We start from the raw sequence: 23,664 nt of genomic DNA, 5'->3' as shown, positions 1-23,664 counted from the left end.
TCAGATTCGGATTTCAGATTCAGATTTTAGATTCAGATTTCAGATTCAGATTTCAGATTCAGATTTCAGATTCAGATTTCAGATTCAGATTTCAGATTCAGATTTCAGATTCAGATTTCAGATTCAGATTTCAGATTCAGATTTCAGATTTCAGATTCAGATTTCAGATTCAGATTTCAGATTCAGATTTCAGATTCAGATTTCAGATTCAGATTTCAGATTCAGATTTCAGATTCAGATTTCAGATTCAGATTTCAGATTCAGATTTCAGATTCAGATTTCAGATTCAGATTTCAGATTCAGATTTCAGATTCAGATTTCAGATTCAGATTTCAGATTCAGATTTCAGATTCAGATTTCAGATTTCAGATTCAGATTTCAGATTTCAGATTCAGATTTCAGATTCAGATTTCAGATTCAGATTTCAGATTCAGATTTCAGATTCAGATTTCAGATTCAGATTTCAGATTCAGATTTCAGATTCAGATTTCAGATTCAGATTTCAGATTCAGATTTCAGATTCAGATTTCAGAATTCAGATTTCAGAATTCAGATTTCAGATTCAGATTTCAGATTTCAGATTCAGATTTCAGATTCAGGTTTCAGATTCAGATTTCAGATTCAGATTTCAGATTCAGATTTCAGATTCAGATTTCAGATTCAGATTTCAGATTCAGATTTCAGATTCAGATTTCAGATTCAGATTTCAGATTCAGATTTCAGATTAAGGTTTCAGAATCGGATTTCATGCATATTCACATTTCAGATTCAGATTCAGATTTTAGAATCAAATTTCAGAATCAGATTTCAAATTCAGATTTCAGATTCAGATTTCGTATTTAGATGTAAGATTCGAATTTCAGATTCAGATTTAATGTTTCAATTTCAAATTTGGATTTACGATTCAGATTCAGATTTCAAATTCTGATTTCAGATTCAGATTTCAGTTTTAAATTCGAGATTCATATTTTAGATTCCTATTTAAGATTGAGATTTCAGATTCTTATTCAAATTTAATATTGAGATTCCAGGTTCAAATTTTAAATTCAGGTTTCAGATTCAGATTTCAGAGAAGGGTTTTATATTCAGATTCAGATTTAAATTCTACATTCAGATTTCTAGTTGAAGGAATCAGGCTAAGATTTATGTTTCAGGTTCAAATTCCAGATTGAGATTCAATACAAGAGCTCACTTCGAGATTTTCACCCCAAAATGATTATTTCTACGAGTATTTATTTTATGTTTCATGGTTCCCATCATTTGCCTTTTATATCAGTTTTTTTTTCAATTCGTTTTCTCAATTTTTTTCATCTTTTTTAATACTCAAACAAATTCTAGAGAAAAATTATAACGGCCAAGTTTCCCTTCGAATCGACACAAAAAAATGTGTTCCATCCCAACAAACTTCTCCCGTGAGTGAATAATTTCTAAGGCTATGATTCTAGATAAAAAATAAAAATAAAATAATAAAAAAGTATTAAATTGTACGGTTAAGGGGTTTTATCCAAGGAAATTATTATAACAATTTTCGCATAACCTTCACCGCCACCACACATCGCGTTACGCCTCGGTCGTATGCTGCTGTTCGGTTGGAATAGATTGCTCGTTCGATCTATTCGAACCGAGCAGAAGCATCAGCAGCATACGACCGGGCATGGATACGGTATGGGCATGACAGTCGCCCGTGACAGTCCTGCGCAAAACTGTTACGCCCTACAGCCGACAGTTAGGATGAAATAATTTGCGAAACAGGAGGCATGAAAGAATGAAAATCGAACTGTCGGTTCGGTTCGCTACAGCTTAAAGAACAACATTTTCGGCAGCGCAAGCTTTGAGCCGATTGTTCAGATACAGTCTTCGTTCCCGAACGTGTGCGACGTAGCCGAAGCGTTTTGATTCGTCACCGACGGTACAGCAGCGAACCGAGTGGCAAGGAAAACCGAGACAGTTTGTTCGGCGAAGAAAAAGCTGTCATCGCAATGCAGTACTTTTCGGAAGCCTGCCTGTGATCGCTCATCAACAATAACATCCCTTACTGTAACGATCTTCTTTAGTTCAGGATTCCAGACACGATAACCACACATGCCATATCCCAAGAACACACCCTTCCATGTTTTGGAATCAAGTTTCTTTCGGTTTTGTTTCGGTATGTGACAGTATGTTGGCGATCCAAAAACACGTAGTGAAGAAACATCGGGTTTCCTACCCTCCCAAATCTCAAATGGAGTCACGTTATCACCCAGTGCACAAGAAGGACTTCTATTTGCTAAAAATGCCGCCGTTAAAACTGCCTCTCCCCAAAACACACGAGAAAGTTTAGCATCAAATAACATAGAGCGAGCTTTTTCAACTAATGTCCTGTTCATTCGTTCACAAAGACCATTTTGCTCAGGAGAATAGGGTACTGTAAGTTCCATTTGAATACCGCGAGTTTTACAAAACGATGACATCTGTGCATTTGCATACTCACCCCCATTATCCGAATGCAATCGGGAAATCTTAACACCAAATTTAGCCGTCATCTGAGCTTCATAATTTTTGAAGCAGTTGATCACTTCATCTTTATGTTTAATCAAATAAACCACAGTAAAACGTGACCAGTCATCAATAAAGCAGACGAAGTAGCGCGCACCACTCCACCCAGCAGGACTTACAGGTCCACAAACATCAGAGTGAATAATCTCTAAAATCCGTGTGGAACGACGATTCTCACGCAAAGGAAACGGATTTCTAGTTTGTTTCGCGGATACACAAGACTCACAAATAATGGAAGATTCCGTTTTGTCTGACAGACTAGCCGAAGACATTCCATCTACCACCTCATTTTTCAACAAACTTTTCAAATTACGTTCCCCCAAGTGCCCAAATCTACGATGCCACAACTCAAAAGACTTACTGATTTGTCCAGTGAAACCCAACATATCATTTGTACAAAGCACCGACAGAAAATTTAACTCGTACAGTTTATTCCGTCTCGCTCCAGTCGCAACAACAGATGAACCACTTAAAATTTCTACACCACCATTCGCGAAAACAACTTTCATCCCAGCTGATTCCACTTTGCTTATCGAAAATAGGTTGCACCGTGCTTCCGGAATATACAATGCACCACGGACATTCGACTTCACCGTTTTCTTCCCAACCACAGATAAAACAGGGACATCACCAACATGATGGGCGGTTACATATTCTCCACCTTTTGCCACTGCTATTTTCATAGGCTTTTTCAGCAATGAAAGTTTGCTAAACAAACGCTTGTCATTGCATATGTGTTCGGTGGCACCCGAATCCACGAACCATTGTATACGACCTGACAATGAAGGGATTTCACCTTCATCCATCAAAAATATAACCTCACTTTCGCATTCTTCAGCAACATATCCCAAGTAACAATTTAAGTTTTATAAAAACCTGCAAGACTGCCTCAAAACTTCGTTATAAAACCACGTGCAGTTATATAAACCCCATTAAAACATCTTTAAAACACTTATAAGTGTAAAAAGGACCACCTACAGGAGGTTCTGGAGAAAACATTACAAGAACCTTATACAACCTTTAGAGTTGCTTTAAGTTTTAGTTTGAGCGAAAAGTTTTCTGCGTGAATGTTTATTTTCCGAACAGGTTTTAAAATTGAATCGATCAAGACAAAATATTTTGATTGATTGAAAAACAAAAAGAATATGGTTCTACTCGGGAAAAAAAACAACAAACTTAAATATTTAATCGGTGTATCTGGCAAAACGTGATTATTATTAGCATAGTACTGGAAAAAGTCTTGCGCTTCAAAATTTATCGAATAATTTTTCGTAAAACAGGCAAATAAAACGCTCCCCCTTTTAATATTGCAAAATAAATGTGTTGAAACATAAATTTTTACTTTTCGTTCAATCCGTTTTGTGTAAATTTTCTTGTTCAATTCCCTTTGGCTAGTATTTTATACAATATGATCTGAGAATAGCGATATTGGCGATATTTCAAGCATTTTATGGAAAATATTGTTTAGTTTTATTCTATTTGTTGAGGATACAAAATTAAATTATTTATAGGAAAATGGCGTTTTCCCCAAAACCTGTTCGTCCTATATAAGTCATCTACAAATCCAGTTATTCTTAAAAAAAAAACATCATTTCGAAGTTTATCCATTTATTTATCACTTTTTTCAGTACAAAACACACTAACTATCATCACTTTTAAACGAATTATTGATCAATCGAGCATAGCATTGAATCGTTGCTCTCTGGAGATCCATCATGACGGATTTGTTTGCCATCGTTACGGTGTTCCGGTTATGCCAATTCCACAATTCCGACAGCCAACACGGTACTGAACAAGAGGTTCTTAAAGTTGTATTCCTCCAAAATAATTTTCTTCCGTGACGGCATACGGTGAGCATCCGGATATTGGTTGTGATTTGACCGGAACATAATCGCCAAATTACGCTGCGCAGGTTAGACAGGACTCCATTCATCGTCATGTCCGTCATATCTACGAAAGTTAAAAATAATTATATTACAGAAATTAAACGAAAATCGACGAGAATTTACCTTTTCAATTTTGCAGCGAATGAAAACAAGAAAGCAAATTGATAATATTGTTGACATTTTGATTTGCTGTGACCGCCAGCGTTGCCACATACAAATTTGTTTTTCCTTATACAAAAATCTTCAGAGGTTAAAAAAACTGTATTGAAATGTCTCCTACAGATTTTGATTCGGGATGCTTAAAAAGGTTAGGAATAATTGATAAACGCATTGCATCATGAATTTTGCATCAAAAGTAATTTACAATTTCTTTTATTTCCTTCTATGTTTACTGAAACATCTACAAATGTTTTATCGTTGTACTTCATCTTGCAAGTTTTAGTTAATATTCTCCGTGTAGCTTAAAACTATTTTCTCCTTAATTTTTGATAAACTATTTACATTTCAGAATTGCTTTCATATTTACAGTGGTTAGACGGTTTTCGTTTTAAAACAAACAGCTGACTCTATTCATTGGAATTAAGATAGGTCGGTTTTTACAGGCTAAAGAAATAAGTTATGTAAAATTTAGTATCTTCGCCTGTGCGCCTGTGAGAAGTTTAAGTTCATTGCTAAATTCGAAAGCAATTAACAGTCAAAAATCTAATAGCACACGAGCATAATCTGAAATAGCAAATTGTGAAAAACTGCCAGTGGCTATAAATCGGTATAAAAAAAAAGTTTGAAAAATATGTAATCTCTGGTATATACAGATTTTTGATTCTAAAAATTTGAAAAAATATTCATTACAGATAAATCTGTTTGTGTGGGCACGCTGCTGAACGCTCTGTCATGTTATTCCTGAATAGGCTTTTTATTCGACCAAATTGCCTTGACGTTTCCAAGTGAACGAATCAAGGTTGTGTAGAAAGGTTTTGTAAGTGCTGTATAGCTGTCTTCCAAACCGGAGTATTTGAAGTCTTACGAGATGGTTGTGTAATGGTTCTGTAGCTATCCTGAAGAAAATTTATATAATGATCTTCTAAAAGTACGCTTCTCAGCTATTAACACTTCCTCAAGATCGTTAAAAAACCCAACTATTTTCGTATAAAACCTTAAGGGATTAAAAATGTTACTTGGGTATGTTGTAGGTTTGGAACTTCTTTTTCGATCCGGACAATTCAACACTTTATGTCCCTCTACCCCACAGTAGAAACACTTGAAAACTCGTTTGGGTTTTCGAATTGTGAATGCAGCACTTTCATTTTTATCACTTATCTCATTCAAACCCATTGATTTTCTCTTTATCTCTTCATCTAGGAGCCTACACTTAACAAACTCCATTGTTAATTGCTCCTCTGGTTGCGATTCAAGAGAAGTTACCACTGTGTCATATTCTGGTCCAAGTGATAAAAGCAACCGGCACACTACATCAACATCATCAATTGTTCCACCAGCATTCTTGTACAATCGAGTAAGCCGATCATATTTCACAAAATGTTCCTGAAGGGAACCACTCGTATGCTTCAAATCATGCAACTGACGAATTAAGTGGAGACGTTTGGCCACACTGCGACGTTCGAAAATTTTCACAAGTGTATCCCACATTTCTTTTGGAGAGTTTTTATCTTGTATGTGTTCCAACTGATCATCATTTATGCGGGAAACAATCATCGATTTACACTTCCTATCTCTTTTCTGCCGATCAGCAAAAGCTCTTCCCTTCTGCATCCTTATAGGATCCGTATCCTCCTCTTTCACTTGGAATTCCACTACATCTCCAATTTCGATCTCAATGCACTCAACTAGGTTGAACTCTTCCAACACTGTTAGCATTCGAAATTTCCACGCGATGAAATTCGAGCCATCAAACATGGCTACCCGCCGGAACTCATCCTTCTCCGAATCTTCCATGTTTGCAGAAAGTCAAATATCACTGATCGACACAACCAAACTTATCCGATTTCTAGTACAAAACGCGTTCCGAAACTGATGCTGGGCCCATAACCTAATGGGAATACGGAAGTTTCGGATACTGATAGAAAAGACCGCGTTTTCTAATAGAGACTTTATCGTACGAGAAATCAAATCGGAATGAATAGAATGAAAAACATGGTTGCCAGAAATCTTATGATGGATGTAGATGTACACGTTAGAAAGAATATAAACAAAATAGTGTAAATTAAACCTCAACAAATGCAAAATATCTTCTAAGTTTGAAGTTTTTGTTTCAAAAAATTATTCTTTTCAGTTTAAAACATTTTTCTTCGGTTGAAAGAAAATTTACTTTGTTTCTAAGGAAATATGCAATTGAACAAATTTCTTTTGAATCAAAGAATTTGTTTGAAATCAAAGTCCAAAGTTATTCAATTCAAAAAATTTATTCTTTCTTTCAAAAATTATTCTTTTCAATCAAAACTATAATTCATTGATTCAAAGAAAACAGGAGCTGGATTCAAAAAAATGAATGTTTTGAATCAAAGTCAGATTTAATTCGTTCCAAAATTCAAGTTTACTCTGCGTGAATACACAGAATCGTCCATCTTGTGACAGGCAATCGTAATCGTAGGCATGGTAGGCGAACAATTCGCTGTCAAAAAGCGCTCCGTCTCCACCCCCCACCAGTGAGAAACTTTTGGTACTCCTTGCCTACTGTTGCTCAATATGCAACCACCCGTAGCTGTATAGGCACGCTGGTTATTACTTTACAAAAGCGTTGCCAGTAATGATATTTCACAACGTCGCTAGTTGGCAAGGTTGCCGATCACCAGCGCGAAAACTTCGGATTTCAACTTCAATGACAATATAAACAAAACAAATGATTCAAATCTCGAACTTGACATCGGATACTCAGAACAAAAAAATTATAATTAAAAAATCAAGGGGAAAAAACTAAGGATTCTAAAAATGTCTCAAAGGTTTGCTGAAAACATGTTATGTAATGTAAAATTCTTTAGCCAGGATTTCAAAGGCGAAAGTCAATGATGTGCCAAGAATCAAAATACACGCGAAGAGTCAAATGTCTAGAATAAACTGTCAAAGTCATTAGTAAAAATGTTTAACTAAGTGTAGTCAAGAGCCAAAGCTCGAAAGTCAGATTCTAAAATCAATTATCAAGAATCCATGGGCAGCAGAGTCGGCTATTGAGAATCAAAAGTCAAGAGGCCAGAAAGAAGTGTGGAATATCAAAAGTCAGGAGGCATGAGTCAACAATCTAGAACAGTGGTCGGCAACCTTTCGAGTCGAAAGAACCAAAAACTTTAAATTTTCATAAATTCAGAGTTTGAAAGAGCCACATTACAGATTCATTCTTTTTGTTTTTAATAAAGAAAATTAGGAATATATGAATGATCAGTGAACATTAGATTTATGAAAATAACTTCAAACCCATTTGAGTTTTTTTCTAGCTCTTGGAATTTTTAAAAAAATCTGATTATGATTACCATTAAGTACATGGATTCTCTTCTTAACCGTCTACTCTTCTAACATGGTATGACTTTATATCAAATTTAATATGTTGGCAGATATCGAGTTAAGAAAATTTTAGATCCTTATAAAGCTTAATTGAATACTTTGCATGATTTCAAAGTGAAAGATATGAAAATATTTATTATAATGTATTCTGAACTCCAATTTGATAATATTAAAAAAATACATATTTAAGAACTCAAAAATCGTTAAACCCAGATATTTAATTTACAATTTCAAAAATTGTATTTTAAAATCAAAAAGAGTCAGTAATTTTAAATCGATAATTAGGTCAACTCTTAATTATTTAAAAATTTAAACAATTATGAAATAATAAATTCAAATAAATTCAAAAGTTTAGCAACATTGGAATTAACAATTAAACATTGAACTTTGAGAATAGAGAATAGAACGTGTTTTTTTATTTTGACTTCATGACGTATTGACATTATCCTTTGATATAGCAAATTTGAATATTTTCACTCACACAGTTGATGAATTTGAGATATTTTTATACAGTGCGAGAAAAAATAAAACACAATAGAATTTGGTTCAGGTATCTGAGACATATAAAAGCGAATTTCAGGGTTTTCTGGCTTAGATATCTTCGCGATTCTCAATCTGTTTTTAGGTGTAAAATATTTTATGTTGTAGTTTTAATATTTCAAACTTAGGATTCAATGATTGGTCAAAGTTGTAATTCTTAACATTTTATATCATTTTAAAGATATTTTTTGTCATTTTAGGTCTTTTGTTTGTATTCGGTTTTTAATTTAATGAAGATTTTATCATTTTTAATTATTATCTAGGGTAAATGTACCCAATCTTGGCCCCTAAGGCATGGTTGACTAGATTTCCCATGATTGTAGTCTTCCTGTAATGTGTACCTTCAAAAGTCCTTCGACAAATATGATTGCTTACTAACCTGAAAGGCAGTAAAAATATGTCCTTGCTTGAAAGCAGTTGACAATTTGAGATAAACCTGATCAAACTATTGATTGAAATGCTCCTTATTTTAGCCCCCGCTCCGAAACAAACTTGGTCAAAATATTATTTTTGATTTCACATGAAATTGAAAACAATAAAAATTCAAGCTCGTTACAACATAGTATTTCAATATTGCAGTGCAATTATTTTTTTAAACAAACATAATATTTAGAGTGTCATAATTTGAACTTTATAACAATTCCTTTCAAAGCGACACATATGCAGCAAATGTTCATCTTCAATACAAATCAAATGAAATCAAAATACGTTAAACCTTATTTCCAAATGTTGAATTTTTGGGCATGGATTTAGTAACAACATTGAGATCCAAGATATCAATTCGGATCCGGAACCGGTAAATTAATTTATTGAGAGGTAAATTTTATTGAGAAGAAAAGTTCTCTAAATTTACCATAAAAGGGCAGCTCAAATTGTAGCATTATAATTCCAACAAAGATGCCAAATACGCTTGAGTCGGCTTGAGAGATAAATAAATTGATTATAGTCCAAAATACATACATGATATTTTTAAGTTTTTTCAATCATTCATTTTACTTTTGACCGGCTTTTCAATTTCCAAACCACTGTGCACTAAAGGCTGACGAACGACCGCCGGCTGCCGACTGCCTGTTGATGTCGTTTTCACGCATACATGCATACTTCTATTTGTGGAAATGCATGTCAAGATTAGGCGAAAAAATGTTTATATTTTCTTCAATTCTAGATAGAAAATGTACGTTGTTTGAAGTTAGTTATAATTTTATATTTTTTGCCATGTTTTGCTGTAACCAACGGTAATTTTTAGTGATTTTTCCATAATGAAGTGTGTTTTGAAAATCAATTCGAAGATGGCATATGCACTAGCAAGGTAGGTTCATTTTAGATTTTTTCCGAAGATCATAATTTTATTGGAAGTTTGTCATGCGAAAAAAATTATTAAGCAGTCATTTGGATTCAATTGTGAACAAATGCTATGCAGAATGTTGCCATATGCGATTTTCATTTATGTTTGATTTTTTTTCCATTTTTAGGCGTATGTTTGACATGAAAATCACCAAAATGCATTTTGGCATGCCAAGATAAGGAGCATGCCAAGTTAAGGCTCACTTACCCTATTTTTTATGTTTTTCTTTATTGTTGTTTTTTCATAAAAAGACAATCAAGAACGTAATAACACATTTTCGGTGTTTGTCTAAGTTATATTGGTCTTGTAAAAGAAAATGTAAGATAAGGTTTTATCAAAAATAAAACCTACTCAAATAGAACCGAACCAAAATCGAGCAAAATTATAAACAGAATCCTTTAAAACATGAATTAAAAATTTCAAAATTAAAACAAAATTTCTGAATTTTTGGAACAATGAAGATTCATTTAAAAAAAATGCATAATCGGAAGGTATGAAAACGAAACAGAATATTAAAGAATAAAATTACAAATCAAAAATAAAAAGTGAAAAATATAGAATCGAAAATCGAACATCGATATTTTAAAGACATAATTCGATGTTTTTCAAACTCAAAACTTGCAAGTATAGGGTAAGTGAGCCCTATTTTGGCATGATCCTTTTCTTGGCATGCCAACATGTCTTTCCATATGTTTTTCAGGTCCAAATTGAGCTAATTTGAATATATTTTCATTGCGAAGAGAATAATTTGTTTCAAATCTGTGCATACCAATTTTTTTTATTGTTTGTAAAAAAAGTAAAGCAGTTAATTTTTTTCGATCTGCATCCGAGGCAATTATGTTGGAAATCATCGTATGAAAATCAGATGAACTCACCTTTCTAGCGCAACTGTTAAATTCATATGCGATTTAAAACGCGGACATTCATTTGAAAAATTTACAATAAATACTCATGCCCACAGTTAAACTCGGTAAAAAATTAAAAAAAATACTAGAAAAACAAAAGAATGAATATTTATTTAGATTTTGGATAAAAAATTAAAACTAATTTTGTCAAATTTGCCAAGGTCGGGTACATTTACCCTTAGTCGAAATGTTAAACAGGAAACTAACTCAAATTGAATGTAAATCAAATGTAATGACATGAAAATTGTTTGTAAATTTAAATTTAACTCCTTAGTCCCTAAAAACTCCTATTTATTCATCTCCTTAGTCCCTAAAAACTCCTATTTCTTAATCTAATCTGTGATCTAAGGTCTCAATCTGATTCTGAATCTGAACCCTGCCCTGAATCTGTTTTCTTCATTTGAGTTGATCTTAATCATGAATCCAAAGTATTGTTACAATTCTTTTGAAACTTAAAACATGTTAAAGAAAACGAGAAATCTCTACATGTTCCAATCAAGAATCCAGAGTTTTCCTTCTGAGTTATGAATTCTGAGAAATTCAGCGATCAAAGTTTTAAATTTTGGATTCGGAATTCAGAGCTCAAAGTTTTGGTGTTTTGAATTGTAAGTTGAGATTTCAGAGTTATCGGATTTCGATTTCTGAATTCGGATTCCAAAATTCAGACCTTTGAGTTTCGACTAAGGCTTCAGAGTTCTGAATTCCACTAAGCTTTGAGTTCAGAGTTTTTATTAATTCACGGTTTAAAATTCTTAGTTCAAGGAGCTGAGTTCTGACTTTTAAGCTCAAGAATTCAGATTCCAGTGATCACAGTTGTTTGCTGCGGATTTTCAATTTTTAATCTTACTTTATCTCCTTTTTTTTATTTTTTTTTCTGATTTAATGATTCAGAAATCAAATTGAGGCTGTTTTCTATAAATTTAGATTTTTTTTATCTTTGATTTTATGACTTATAATTTTGGCATTTACATTTTAGATGTTGAGCGCTGAATTATAAGTTGGGAGTTTTGAGTTCTGAGATATGAGAGCTGATTTAGAGGCTATGAATTGAGAGTTAAATATTTAAAATAAGAGCTCGTTCATTCAACAGTGATGTAAGTACTTACATTTTAATTGATTCAGTGCCTTTGCTTTGCATCTTTAATTTGTTGCATGTTGATTTTGTGATACAATCATTGATGTTTTGAAACCGAATTCAAACTCAAAATTTAATTTCGATATTGCCTTCCAAAATACAGATCCAGTGTCTATAGGGAATGTTCAGAATTCATTTTCAGAAGCAGAAATAAGATCCAGCAGAAATAAAATTCAGATTTGGAATAAAGATTTACAATCAAGAGTCCAATATGAATAAATAATAATGAAAAAAACGAGGCACGCTCCTGCGATTTCCCCTTCATGCTGTCAATTTAATTTTGTTTACTGCTGCCAGTTAAGACTATGCCCACCAATGGTTGCTAAACCTCGAATCGAGTACATTCGGCAACATATCTATCAACCCATCATCGCACCAACAGTCGCTAACTTGATTCGAGAAATAGCATTCGAGCAGTAGGTTGTTAAAGGATGCGTTTATGTAGCAACCCGGTAGCAACGCAGTCGGTCGTCACTATCAGAAAATCAACAAACACAAATTCCAACCTGGATGGCAACAATGGGTGCGAAAATCAGTAAGTTGATAAAAACGCAACCGATCAAAACGTCTAAAATACCGACCGAAATAGCAACGCCTGGTGGGCTTGGTCTAATAAAGACAAAACTGCTCGAAATCCTCGAAATCGAGCAGTTAAGGCCAAATTGACAGCCAGACAGCGAGCAGCTGTCATCGAGTTGCAGCCAGCATTTTTCCGTCGCAGTCCGCGAGCGAGTTCTGAATTTTCTCCGGGAAGTTATTAACCCGTTAATCGTCGTCCTTCCTTCCGCAACCATCATGAGGATTCCGCTGGGACCGAAACAAGCCGAACAGGCCACCAAATGGTAAGTTCAATGGTTGACTTATGATTAGTTATTTGAATGAGATGGGCTACATTTTACGTACAATATTCCTGAATGTTGGGTTATATAATGGAACGAAAAATTATCAAAACATAAGTCCGGAAAGGGGCCGTCCACATACCACGTGGACAACTTAAGGGGGGGAGGGGGTATGGAAATGTCCACGCTTGTCCATGGAGAGGGGGGTAGGGGTTTGGGTCATGTCCAAGGATGGAAAAATTCATTCACCAGCATGAACGCTAATGATTCTCAATCTCCGCTCCGTTTACGATGGTAGCATCAGCGATGCGAGCGTGAACAGACGATCGCCGATTGGTCGGATTGGCAATCCGAATGAATGAACTTTGAATACGTTTGGATGAACGACACGAGGCCCGAAGCATTCGCCGCGTTCAATTGGATCGTTTTTTATTTTCACCACGACGTTCGTTGGATGAATTAATTCGCAAGTGAATGTCGAAACACAATCGCCAAACGATTGTAAGATTGCATTCGCGAATGTTTCCGTAACTGGTAAAGGATTGCGCCATCAGGTGCTTGTTTTTCGGCTAATTTTGTGCGTGTTTTAGCTCCTGCGCTCGCTGATGGTTTGCTTTCTCATGATGTTATTCCAATTTATATTCGAATGAAAACAGTCTGCATATAGTTAGAAAAAAATGGACTTTTGCATTTTGCTTAAATAACTAAATGGACAAAGAGGAGGTTTGTAAATGCCCACTCTTGCTCATGAAGCGAAGGGATTTAGTCTTTGTCTACTGGGACACTTTTTGAAACCAATATTGCCAAATAATAATTAAAATATGTTGAGATCGCAAAGCTATTTAACAATTTGACTAGTTTAAACATCCTGAATAGGAAAAAGGACAATGCTTTATTCCTAAATCAAGCTCAAAAAATGTTGCGAAATTTCAAAGTTCGTAATGAAGTTGTACTTATCCCATAGTTTCATAAATGTTATTGCATACTCAGCAACAGATCCTTCAATCTAAATTTAAAATTAATAATTCTAAATTCTTAATTCTAAATTCTATATTTTAAATAATAAATTCTATATTCTAAATATAAATTAAATATAAATTCTAAATTATAAATTCTTAATTCTAAATTTTAAATTCCTTATTCTAAATTCTAAATTCTAAATTCTAAATTCTAAATTCTAAATTCTAAATTCTAAATTCTAAATTCTAAATTCTAAATTCTAAATTCTAAATTCTAAATTCTAAATTCTAAATTCTAAATTCTAAATTCTAAATTCTAAATTCTAAATTCTAAATTCTAAATTCTAAATTCTAAATTCTAAATTCTAAATTCTAAATTCTAAATTCTAAATTCTAAATTCTAAATTCTAAATTCTAAAATCTAAATTCTAAATTCTAAATTCTAAATTCTAAATTCTAAATTCTAAATTCTAAATTCTAAATTCTAAATTCTAAATTCTAAATTCTAAATTCTAAATTCTAAAGTCTAAATTCTAAATTCTAAATTCTAAATTCTAAATTCTAAATTCTAAATTCTAAATTCTAAATTCTTAATTCTAAATTCTAAATTCTAAATTCTAAATTCTAAATTCTAAATTCTAAATTCTTAATTCTAAATTCTAAATTCTAAATTCTAAATTCTAAATTCTAAATTCTAAATTCTAAATTCCAAATTCTAAATTCTAAATTCTAAATTCTAAATTCTAAATTCTAAATTCTAAATTCTAAATTCTAAATTCTAAATTCTAAATTCTAAATTCTAAATACTAAATTCTAAATTCTAAATTCTAAATTCTAAATTCTAAATTCTAAATTCTTAATTCTAAATTCTAAATTCTAGAATTAAGAAATATGAATTTAGAATTTTAAATTCAGAATTAAGAATTGATAATTTAGAATAAAAATTTAGCATCTGATTTAGAATTTAGAATTAAGAATTTGAAAATTAGAATTTATAATTCAGAATGTAGAATTTAGAACTAAGAATTAAGAATTCAGAATTCAGAATTTAGAGATTAGAATTAAGAATTTCAAATTTTGAATTTCGAATTTCGAATTAAGAATAAAGAATTAAGAATTAAGAATTAAGAATTTAGAATTAAGAATTTAGAATTTAGAATTTAGAATTTCGAATTTCGAACTTCGAATTTAGAATTTAGAATTATGAATTAAGAATTTAGAATTTTGAACTTAGAATTTAGAATTTAGAATTTAGAATTCAGAATTTAGAATTAAGAATTAAGAATTAAGAATTTAGAATTTAGAATTTAGAATTTAGAATTTAGAATTTAGAATTTAGAATTTAGAATTTAGAATTTAGAATTTAGAATTTAGAATTTAGAATTTAGAATTTAGAATTTAGAATTTAGAATTTAGAATTTAGAATTTAGAATTTAGAATTTAGAATTTAGAATTTAGAATTTAGAATTTAGAATTTAGAATTTAGAATTTGGAATTTAGAATTTAGAATTTAGAATTTAGAATTTAGAATTTAGAATTTAGAATTTAAATTTAGAATTTAGAATTTAGAATTTAGAATTTAGAATTAAGAATTTAGAATTTAGGATTCAGAATTCAGAATTTAGAATTTAGAATTTAGAATTTAAAAGTAAGATTTAGAATTAAGAAGTATTAATCTAGATATTGGAATTAAGAATTTAGAATCAAGGAATCAAGTATTGAGAAGTTAGAATTTAGAATAAAGAATTTATAATTTAAAACTTTGAATTTAGAATTTAAAAATACGAATATAGAATTTAGAATTAGGAATTCAGAATTAAGAATTGAGAATATAGAATTTAGAATAAAGAATTTATAATTAAAACCTAGAATTAAAAATTAAGAATTGATAACTAAGAAGTAAGAATTCAGAATTCATTAATTAAAATTTCGAATTGAGGTTTAGAAATTTGAATTTAGATTTCAACAAAAATATTGTTCTAGTGCAATGTGCAAAAGTTCACTTTTTTACTAACTACATAAATGCTGAATGATCTTATTCGAATATAAATTGGAATAACATCATGAGAAAACAAATCATCAGCGAGCGCGGGGGCTAAAACATGCACAAAATAAGCCGAAAAACAAGCACCTGATGGCGCAATCCTTTACCGATTACGGAAACATTCGCGAATGCAATCCTTAATACAATCGTTTGGCGAATGTGTTTTGACATTCGCTTGTGAATCAATTCATCCAACGAACGTCGTGGTGAAAATAAAAAACGATCCAATTGAACGCGGCGAATGTTTCGGGCTTCGTGTCGTTCACCCAAACCCCCATCCAAAGTTCATGCATTCGGGATTGCAATCGTTAGTGTTCATTCTGGTGTGTGAACTTTTTCCTTTCCCGATTGCTTCGATTGGCAGTTAGAACTGAATGAGTTCACCACGGATTGCAGATTGAATGTACTTCGATCCGATTTTTTCCATGCCTGGTCATGTCCACGTGGACATACTTACTTTCAAAATATTTTCTAAAGGTGAATAAATCTTAAGATGTTTAAATCAAAATCTTAAAATTGCTCAGCTTTCCAATTTAAGTTTGAACAAGTAGTAGCTACAATTGATAAATATGATAAATTAAAAATTTAAAATTTTTAAAATTATTTTATATCAGGAAATTATTATTCAGTTTTTTTCAAAATCAGCCATGTCAATAACACAAAGGCAAAAAGTGGTGTTTTCTAACTGTCAAATTATACACAGCAAATTTTTTTTTGCTGGAAACCAGCAAAATTTTGCTGGTTTTTGTCCCGCTGACTTTCCAGCAAAATTTCCAGCAATTTCAATTGCTGGAAAAAACAGCAAACGTTAATGCTGGTTTCCAGCAATTCAAATTGCTGGAAAATCAGCAATCCAGATTGCTGGAAACCAGCTATTTCTTTCAACACAACCGGCAGTATTTAGTATGAAATTTATATTTCAATTCAAAATTAAAGTTAATATTGGCTGTGCATATAATAAGCAATAAAAACAACTATTTTCTCCCATTTTCAATAAGGGATTAATTTATTTTCAAAAAAAAACTTTTTTTTTACAACTTTCTAACACCGGCTCTGGGGTGGCCGCTTTGTGCCAAAATGTTGATCATCCGCCACCTGTAAAAATAGATTTGATTAGTGTCTTCTATGGAATATCTACCTGTACAATAAAAACTTACCCTTGACTTGATGCCTGGTTGCTAGAATATAGAGGAAAATAAAATAATTATATTAATTTAACCTAAATTCGTAAAATAGAATCTCACCTTACTTCAGCGTACGAAACAAAAACAAACTCTAAATTGACAACTCGATTGCTGATTTTCCAGCAAACTAGATCAATTGCTGGAAAGTCCAGCAATTTGAAAACCGATTGCTGATTTTTCAGCAAAAATGACAAGCACATAACCGAATGCTGAAAAATCCAGCAATTCGAAAACCGATTGCTGGTTTCCAGCAAAAATTTGGATTGCTGAACGTTTCCAGTAATTTTTTTTGCTGGAAATCGAGGCAAAAATTTACAGTGTAGGTATTTAAAAAAAACTATTTCAAATCTGTCCACGTGGACATCCGGGGAGGGGGGTAGGTGTTTGCCAAATGTCCACGCTTGTCCACGGAGGGGGAGGAGGGGGTCAAAAATCTCATTTTTCTGTCCACGTGGTATCTGAACGGCCCCAAAATTGCTTGTAAATATCCGGACCCGAGTAAGGTTTATCCGAAAAACTTATTTTGTAAATTTTCCCAAGTCGAAGACGCAGGTCACACTTCGATGCATCCAAGCTTCGACCTGTAAACATTTTGTTCTGAATCTCACATTCGATACGAACCAGGAATTCCTTTAACTCTATACGAATCCATTCTTGGAGTATCTCAAATTAAAAGTTTTGATAACAAAAAACATTCTTAAACCCCTCGTATCATAAATTAAAAAAATTGCAAAAGTATTTGTATAAAAAGGGAAAAATCAGTTCTCATTATTTCCAACTGTTTAAAATTGTATTAAGGGAAAAATAAAAGAAAATCATGAAATGAAGGGTTATAGGATAGGACCTACACAAAAAATTACTTTTCGACTACTCAGGACCAACTTCTGAATCGCCATGGTGCTAGGTACCTTTATTTAGGATTTAAATAATCTCAAGTATCATCCCTTATAAAAATTCAACTGTAAGTTTTAAGAGCAATCTTTGTCCTGATTTATTCACAACAAGCTTTGAAACAAGTAATAAATTTAAAAAAAGCTTCGATTTCCAGGTTTATTTTCTTCAGGAAATGTAAAATTTGTTTTAAACATCAGCTCACCGTTAAATTTGAGACGAAAATTCTATTTTATTCATTTTTTAAGCATATTGATCAACTTCGTCATTTGAGATAAGGATATTTTAAAACCTATAACATAGCATAAGACGAAAAAAAAAACTGAAATAATTTGCTTTACCTTCCAGGATCTCTTCCGCCATGGGCTTCGGAGGCGCCGCTGGCCTGGTTGGTCTGTACCTGACCGACTGGAGAGTGATCGTTACCTACATCCCATTCTACGGGGGCAAATTCAAGGAGGACTAAGCGAGTGAGTGAAGTCTTCGTTTAGGGACAGATTTTCGAATACCAGTTGTGGGTCGAAACCCAATGTGGTTCATTTGCGGTCAAGATGTTTGATTTATTTTCGAAAACAATACAATACCATCTAATAATGTAGGACAACACTTTTGGACTTATTCGTTGTAGAATTCTCCGAAAAATCATGTTACGCGTTTTTTCTTTCAGGCCTTATTTAGTATAGATTTCTTTCGGAACTCACTGGAATCAAGAAAAACGAGTTGAAAATTTTACCATGAACAAACAATTGGCAACAAACATACTTCTCTTCCTCCTCCTTTCGCATCTTCTGTATGGCCAGCTCCTGCGGATGCATGCGTTTCCGATGAGAGTAGTAATTTCCGCTGGAAGCGAACGTACGGTTACAAAACTCGCAGCTAAACTTCTTCACCCCGGTATGCTGCACCATGTGATTCAGCAGGGTATTTTTCAGTTTGAAAGTCTTGCCACAATCCGTACATTCGAAAGGTTTCACATCGGAATGCTGCACCCGCACGTGATTCCTCAAACACTGCATATTTAGCGCCGAGTAGTCGCACTGGTTGCACTTGTGCCGCACCTCCGAGTGTTGGATCATGTGCTTCCGCAGGCAGAGCTTATTCTTGAGCCATTTGCCACACTCCAGACACTGGACTTGGTGGATTTTTGGCTGATGAGTTGTAAGGTGGTAGTTGAGATTCCCTCGCGATGAGAATTGTTTGGCACAGATGTCGCAAACGTACACCACCTGCTCAGAAATGGAATGGGCGGATTGAAGATGCTGGGAGTACTTTTTCACCGAATGATAACTTCGACCGCACTCGTCACAGTGATACGTCTTCCTTTTGTCTTCCGGTAGATGTTGTTCGTTGTGCAACGCAAGAGCACTGGCATAGGTAAATCTACGAGGACAAACCTCACATTTGAGTGGTCTCTCCTCTTCGGGTCTGTGATTTTGAATGTGATACAGCAATATCTTCTGAGTAGTCAACATCTTTCCGCATTCCTTGCAACGGAACGCTTCCGGTTGAACGTGTCTTGCCATATGCATTGCCATCATTTGGGGCTTATAGATTTTCTTCTGGCAACAGTAGACGTATCCCTTGATACCGTGTTCTTTTTTACAGTGCGCCAAATAGCTGTCCATGTCCACGAATTTAACCCCGGTGCCACACAGCTCACACTGCAAATTGTAGAAAGTGGCCATCAAGCTGGACAGCTCCTTGCCCCGTACGGTCAGTTTATGATCTTGGATAAACTTTTTCGGGAATGCAACCTTTTGCAGGGTCGAGCTCAAAGTTTCCGAAGAGGTCTCCTCGTCTTCTTCGTACACGTACTCCTCCTCATGCTCCTCTTCTTCGTCTTCGTCCTCGTCGTCGTCGCAGTCGTCATCATCGTGGTCGAATTCACCCAATTCCATTTCGGGTGTCTCATCCGTTTCATCATGTCTCTGTTCGATTTTTAAGTTTCCACTAAGTGTTCCATGTTCGTCTGAAAAAAATCAGTTTTTGAAAAAAATACTCTGCTACGCCCTTTGTTTATAGAATTTTTGCAAGGACTAATCATGTTTGACATAATATTTAAAAAGCAATCATTTGACAATTTTCATGAGTTGTTCATCAACTAGACCAGGCGTACATGTATGTCCTGCCAATTTCAATCGGGTTTGGGCTTAAATTTATTGTTGATAATTTTCTTTATATCATCAGAAAAGACAGCAACTGAAAGTGAAACAAATTGTAAATCTTTGAATTCTCATATTAAATTCAATATAAATTGACAACATAATTTTAATCTGCGACTGACCCACACCAAGGTGAATTTTTTAGGTGAACGTTTTATTCCACTTTTAGTAGCTTGGGCAGATTGTATACCGATTGGCATAAAGCCGCTATGCCAAATGACTTTAGGCCAAACGGCGTAGGACCGCTTTGGCAAACCAATTTTGATACTTTTGATTTTACATTGCTCAAGACACGACTCTGATTTTTTTTTCTAGAAATACATAAAAAAAAGTCTGCTTTAATTCTACGTTATGATCATTCTACTAATGATTTAATTCTGCGGAAGATCCCGGACTACTTTTAAATGTTATTATATACCCGCCATTTTAACCCATAATTTTATAAATTTTTAAACTTGATTGTGGAATCTAGTGGGAGTTTTATCTTAAAGTGATTTTTTCTCAAAACACATTGTATTACATTTACGCATACCTTGAATAAAGATAAATAACACATACCTTGAATGCTGTTGATCATGCCGCCTTCCCGAATATCATCAAGTTCGGACGGGTGTGGATGCTGCGGGTGTTGTACCGTGATCTGTATCATCTGTTCCTGTCTACTTTTCTGGGATTCATCGTACGATGGTAAATCGGAAGCCAACACTTGAACCGTGGATACATCAACACTGGCGGCAAGTGATTTACCACCAGTTGGCGGATGCCGTTTGGACGTGATTGTTGAGCTTGTTGCTTTTGAAGAAACTCTCACGGAGGAACTGGACGACGAAGGCAACTGCTGTTGTTGATAGGACTGATTCAAGTCATCGTTCCCCTGCAAGCAGGGCTGAGATGGTGCCGACACACATGTGACGCCATCAACTTCTTCCTCCCGCAGGATGTAAGTTGTGTGGGATTCCTGATCACTGATAACGCTGATCACTCCGGGTTGGGTGCTGTAGGCGAAAACTGTCTGGTTTTGGGCCACCTCCTGGTAGAACGTGTGGAAATTTTCCACCGTTTGGAAACATTTGAGGCAGATGTACTTGGAAACGCTATCCGTTTCTCGCACCTAAAAAATAATGAATCGTATAGGAATAATCCAAAATAGAAATTTTAAATTTGGGTGTACTTACGGCCAAGTTCAAATACTGTTGCAACTTTTCCTGGAGCTTGACTTCACGCTGACGATCTCCGAAAATCGGAAGGATATTTTGATTGTTATATAAACACAACCGACACACCAAATTGCTATCCATTGCTTCTGCTTAACGGAATAATCACATTCACAAACTACAAATTATAAGAAATTTTTTAAACACTTGCTCAAAATTTTGATAAACTCGCTGTTGTTTGTTGATTAACAAAAACACTGTGTTAAATGTTCTCTTCAAAACAGTAAATATCGGAGGATTTACAACAATTTGTGTGTATCACCCTGTTAATACCCAGTTAAGAATTTTGCACCAAAACTGGCAAAATCTGGACATTTGATTTCGAAATTTTGAATCCAAAATCCAAGCAAACTTTCCGGCATTATCAAAAACAACACTGCAAAAAATCCACATATTTGGAATATGTGTTAGCCTTATAGATTTTTGCAATTTGACTCCCATTTGGAAAATACGTGCCAAAACATATAGAATTCAAGATTATAACTTTTATATGAGTCACATAAAAGTTATAATCCCACACATAAATATTATGAGCATTCATTTGCATTGTACTGAAACATCTGGCTTCTTTAAGGCGTTTAAATTCTTGCTTACTCAAAGGCGATTTTTAATTTTCGAATTCGTTTTTCGGATGAAAATATTAATTGGTTGTTGCACATTCCTGTAGGAATAAATATTTATTTTGGATTCCGGCATGATAATTCCATATAACAATGAATTTCGTTATTCCTGGTCCGTACATTTGTCTCGCGTTCTTATTTCACTTGAACGGAAACTAGAAGTCGGATCCGCATCAATCTCTAGTAGTTTTTTTTTTTCGGGATTTTTCTAAAAGAAAATATGTGTTACAAAACCTAAATTCGATCAAATGAATTATAAACTCACCTTCTGAATTTGATGTGTAAACGTTTGCCGGTCTAGGTCTCCAAGATCAATGAAGGGCCAACCACCCTGCACTGAGTATAACCGGTGCCCAGAGGCAAGTCAATAGCTGGAACCCGGATGCGAATGGTATCGAACGAGGACCATTTCCGGACGACCAATTTCTGTGACGAACGAATTTCAGCATCTCAGTCAGAGTTTTCTGCGGGGAAGAAAAGAATGGATAAATGAAGATTCACTGCTGTAATTTTTATAAACTATTACTCACCTAATAAGTTGACAGTACGCCAACTTTTTCTCCAGGTCGACCATTTTGAAAACATGGGAATTTTTTTCAAAGACTAAAATCATATAATTTATGTGTCAATATCATATAAACTTCATATTTCGAACATAAATATTATGATGAATCATATAAAATCTAAGCGTAGAACAATTTTGAAGACGTATGTGTGGGGGAAATATACATCCTAAGTGTGGATTTTTTGCAGTGAAAATTCTTTATAAAGTACATATTAATAATTATTAAACTGAATCAATTATAGTGACACGGAAAATAATTAAAAGGCAAGATTTACATTCGTAGCTAAATAAAGTTTTCCTGAATCGAGCTGAAAAAAAAATCACAAAAAGGTGCTTTTTACCTCGTAGCGAGGTGAAATGTACCTAAAAAGAGCTAAGTGAAAAGGTACAATTCACTTAGCAAAAAAGTAAACCCAAAAAAGGAAGTCCGCGTGTATCTAAATATCACATTTTGAACTAATTTTTGTTTTCTTTTATTTTTATTGATGACCAGCCAAAGCTCGGGGTACTATACCACCGTTTTCCCATACACTGACTGAAAAGGTGAATGACCTTTTGGGGCTTGTGAGATAGCTCAGTTGGCAAGTCTGTTGTCTCCTGAACCGATGTCCGCTAGTTCGAGCCCGAGTAAACATCGAACACAGTTGTACCGGATGTTTTTTTTTTTGCAATAACGATCCGCCAACTGCAACGTTGATAAAGTCGCGAATGCCATTAAAATGGTAAAACGACTATAATCGAAACAAAAAAAATAGTAAATGACCTTTTCATTCAGTTAGTAGGAAAACGGTAGAATCTACACGGAAAATAAAAGAAAGGTAAAATTTACCGAGAAGCTTTCCACCCACCCAGCTTTCTCGGTAAATTTCGGTTTAAAATCATTCACCTAGAAAAAAGGTAAATTTTACCTTTTTCCAATTCACCTAACAAAAAGGTAAATTTTATCTTTTTCGCATTCACCTAGCAAAATAGTTAATAATACCATTATCCCATCCTCTGATATAAAACGTAAATGCTTGTTGGTTTGGTTGGTTTCTTCAATGAAAACATAAACGAAATTCATTCAAATATTGATATTTATTTGAAATATATAGGGACTTTTTCATTATATTTATTTTTGAAATATATTACTGTGTTTAAAAAAAATGTTGAGGCCATGGACTGCAGTCCTTTCTTCACCAGGCTCGTGACAGTTCGACTTCGCGTTCTTCCTGTTAACAGTGTAAAACCATGTATATTATTATCCATCCAACCACCCCTCGTTGTGTGTTCATTTGGCAACACTCAAACTCTGTTTCCCGCTTAAATTCTTTGTCTTGAATAAAAC

The 23,664-nt window shown here is 33.9% G+C and overlaps 1 protein-coding gene and 2 long non-coding RNA genes across 3 annotated transcripts; all 3 read right to left on the bottom strand.

Moving 5' to 3' along the window:
- Positions 1 to 4,126: 4,126 nt before the first annotated feature.
- LOC129744733 (uncharacterized) lies at positions 4,127 to 4,591 on the bottom strand. The gene is made up of 2 exons (XR_008736988.1): positions 4,545 to 4,591; positions 4,127 to 4,485 (listed from the first exon to the last, which is right to left on the bottom strand). It is a non-coding gene; the product is annotated as an uncharacterized LOC129744733 (long non-coding RNA).
- Positions 4,592 to 18,127: 13,536 nt separating this feature from the next.
- LOC129745310 (transcription factor grauzone-like) lies at positions 18,128 to 21,329 on the bottom strand. Its single transcript, XM_055738298.1, has 4 exons — positions 21,114 to 21,329; positions 20,497 to 21,049; positions 18,539 to 19,745; positions 18,128 to 18,476 (listed from the first exon to the last, which is right to left on the bottom strand). Exons 1-4 carry the CDS (start codon positions 21,234 to 21,236, stop codon positions 18,440 to 18,442), a joined length of 1,920 nt encoding a protein of 639 aa, XP_055594273.1. The 5' UTR covers positions 21,237 to 21,329; the 3' UTR covers positions 18,128 to 18,439.
- Positions 21,330 to 21,858: 529 nt separating this feature from the next.
- LOC129745045 (uncharacterized) lies at positions 21,859 to 22,406 on the bottom strand. The gene is made up of 3 exons (XR_008737065.1): positions 22,303 to 22,406; positions 22,038 to 22,236; positions 21,859 to 21,980 (listed from the first exon to the last, which is right to left on the bottom strand). It is a non-coding gene; the product is annotated as an uncharacterized LOC129745045 (long non-coding RNA).
- Positions 22,407 to 23,664: the final 1,258 nt, after the last annotated feature.

This window comes from Uranotaenia lowii, chromosome 2, assembly GCF_029784155.1.
Source record: "Uranotaenia lowii strain MFRU-FL chromosome 2, ASM2978415v1, whole genome shotgun sequence".
Classification (NCBI taxonomy): Eukaryota; Metazoa; Arthropoda; class Insecta; order Diptera; family Culicidae; genus Uranotaenia; species Uranotaenia lowii.
This window is presented reverse-complemented; position numbering and strand designations above follow the sequence as displayed.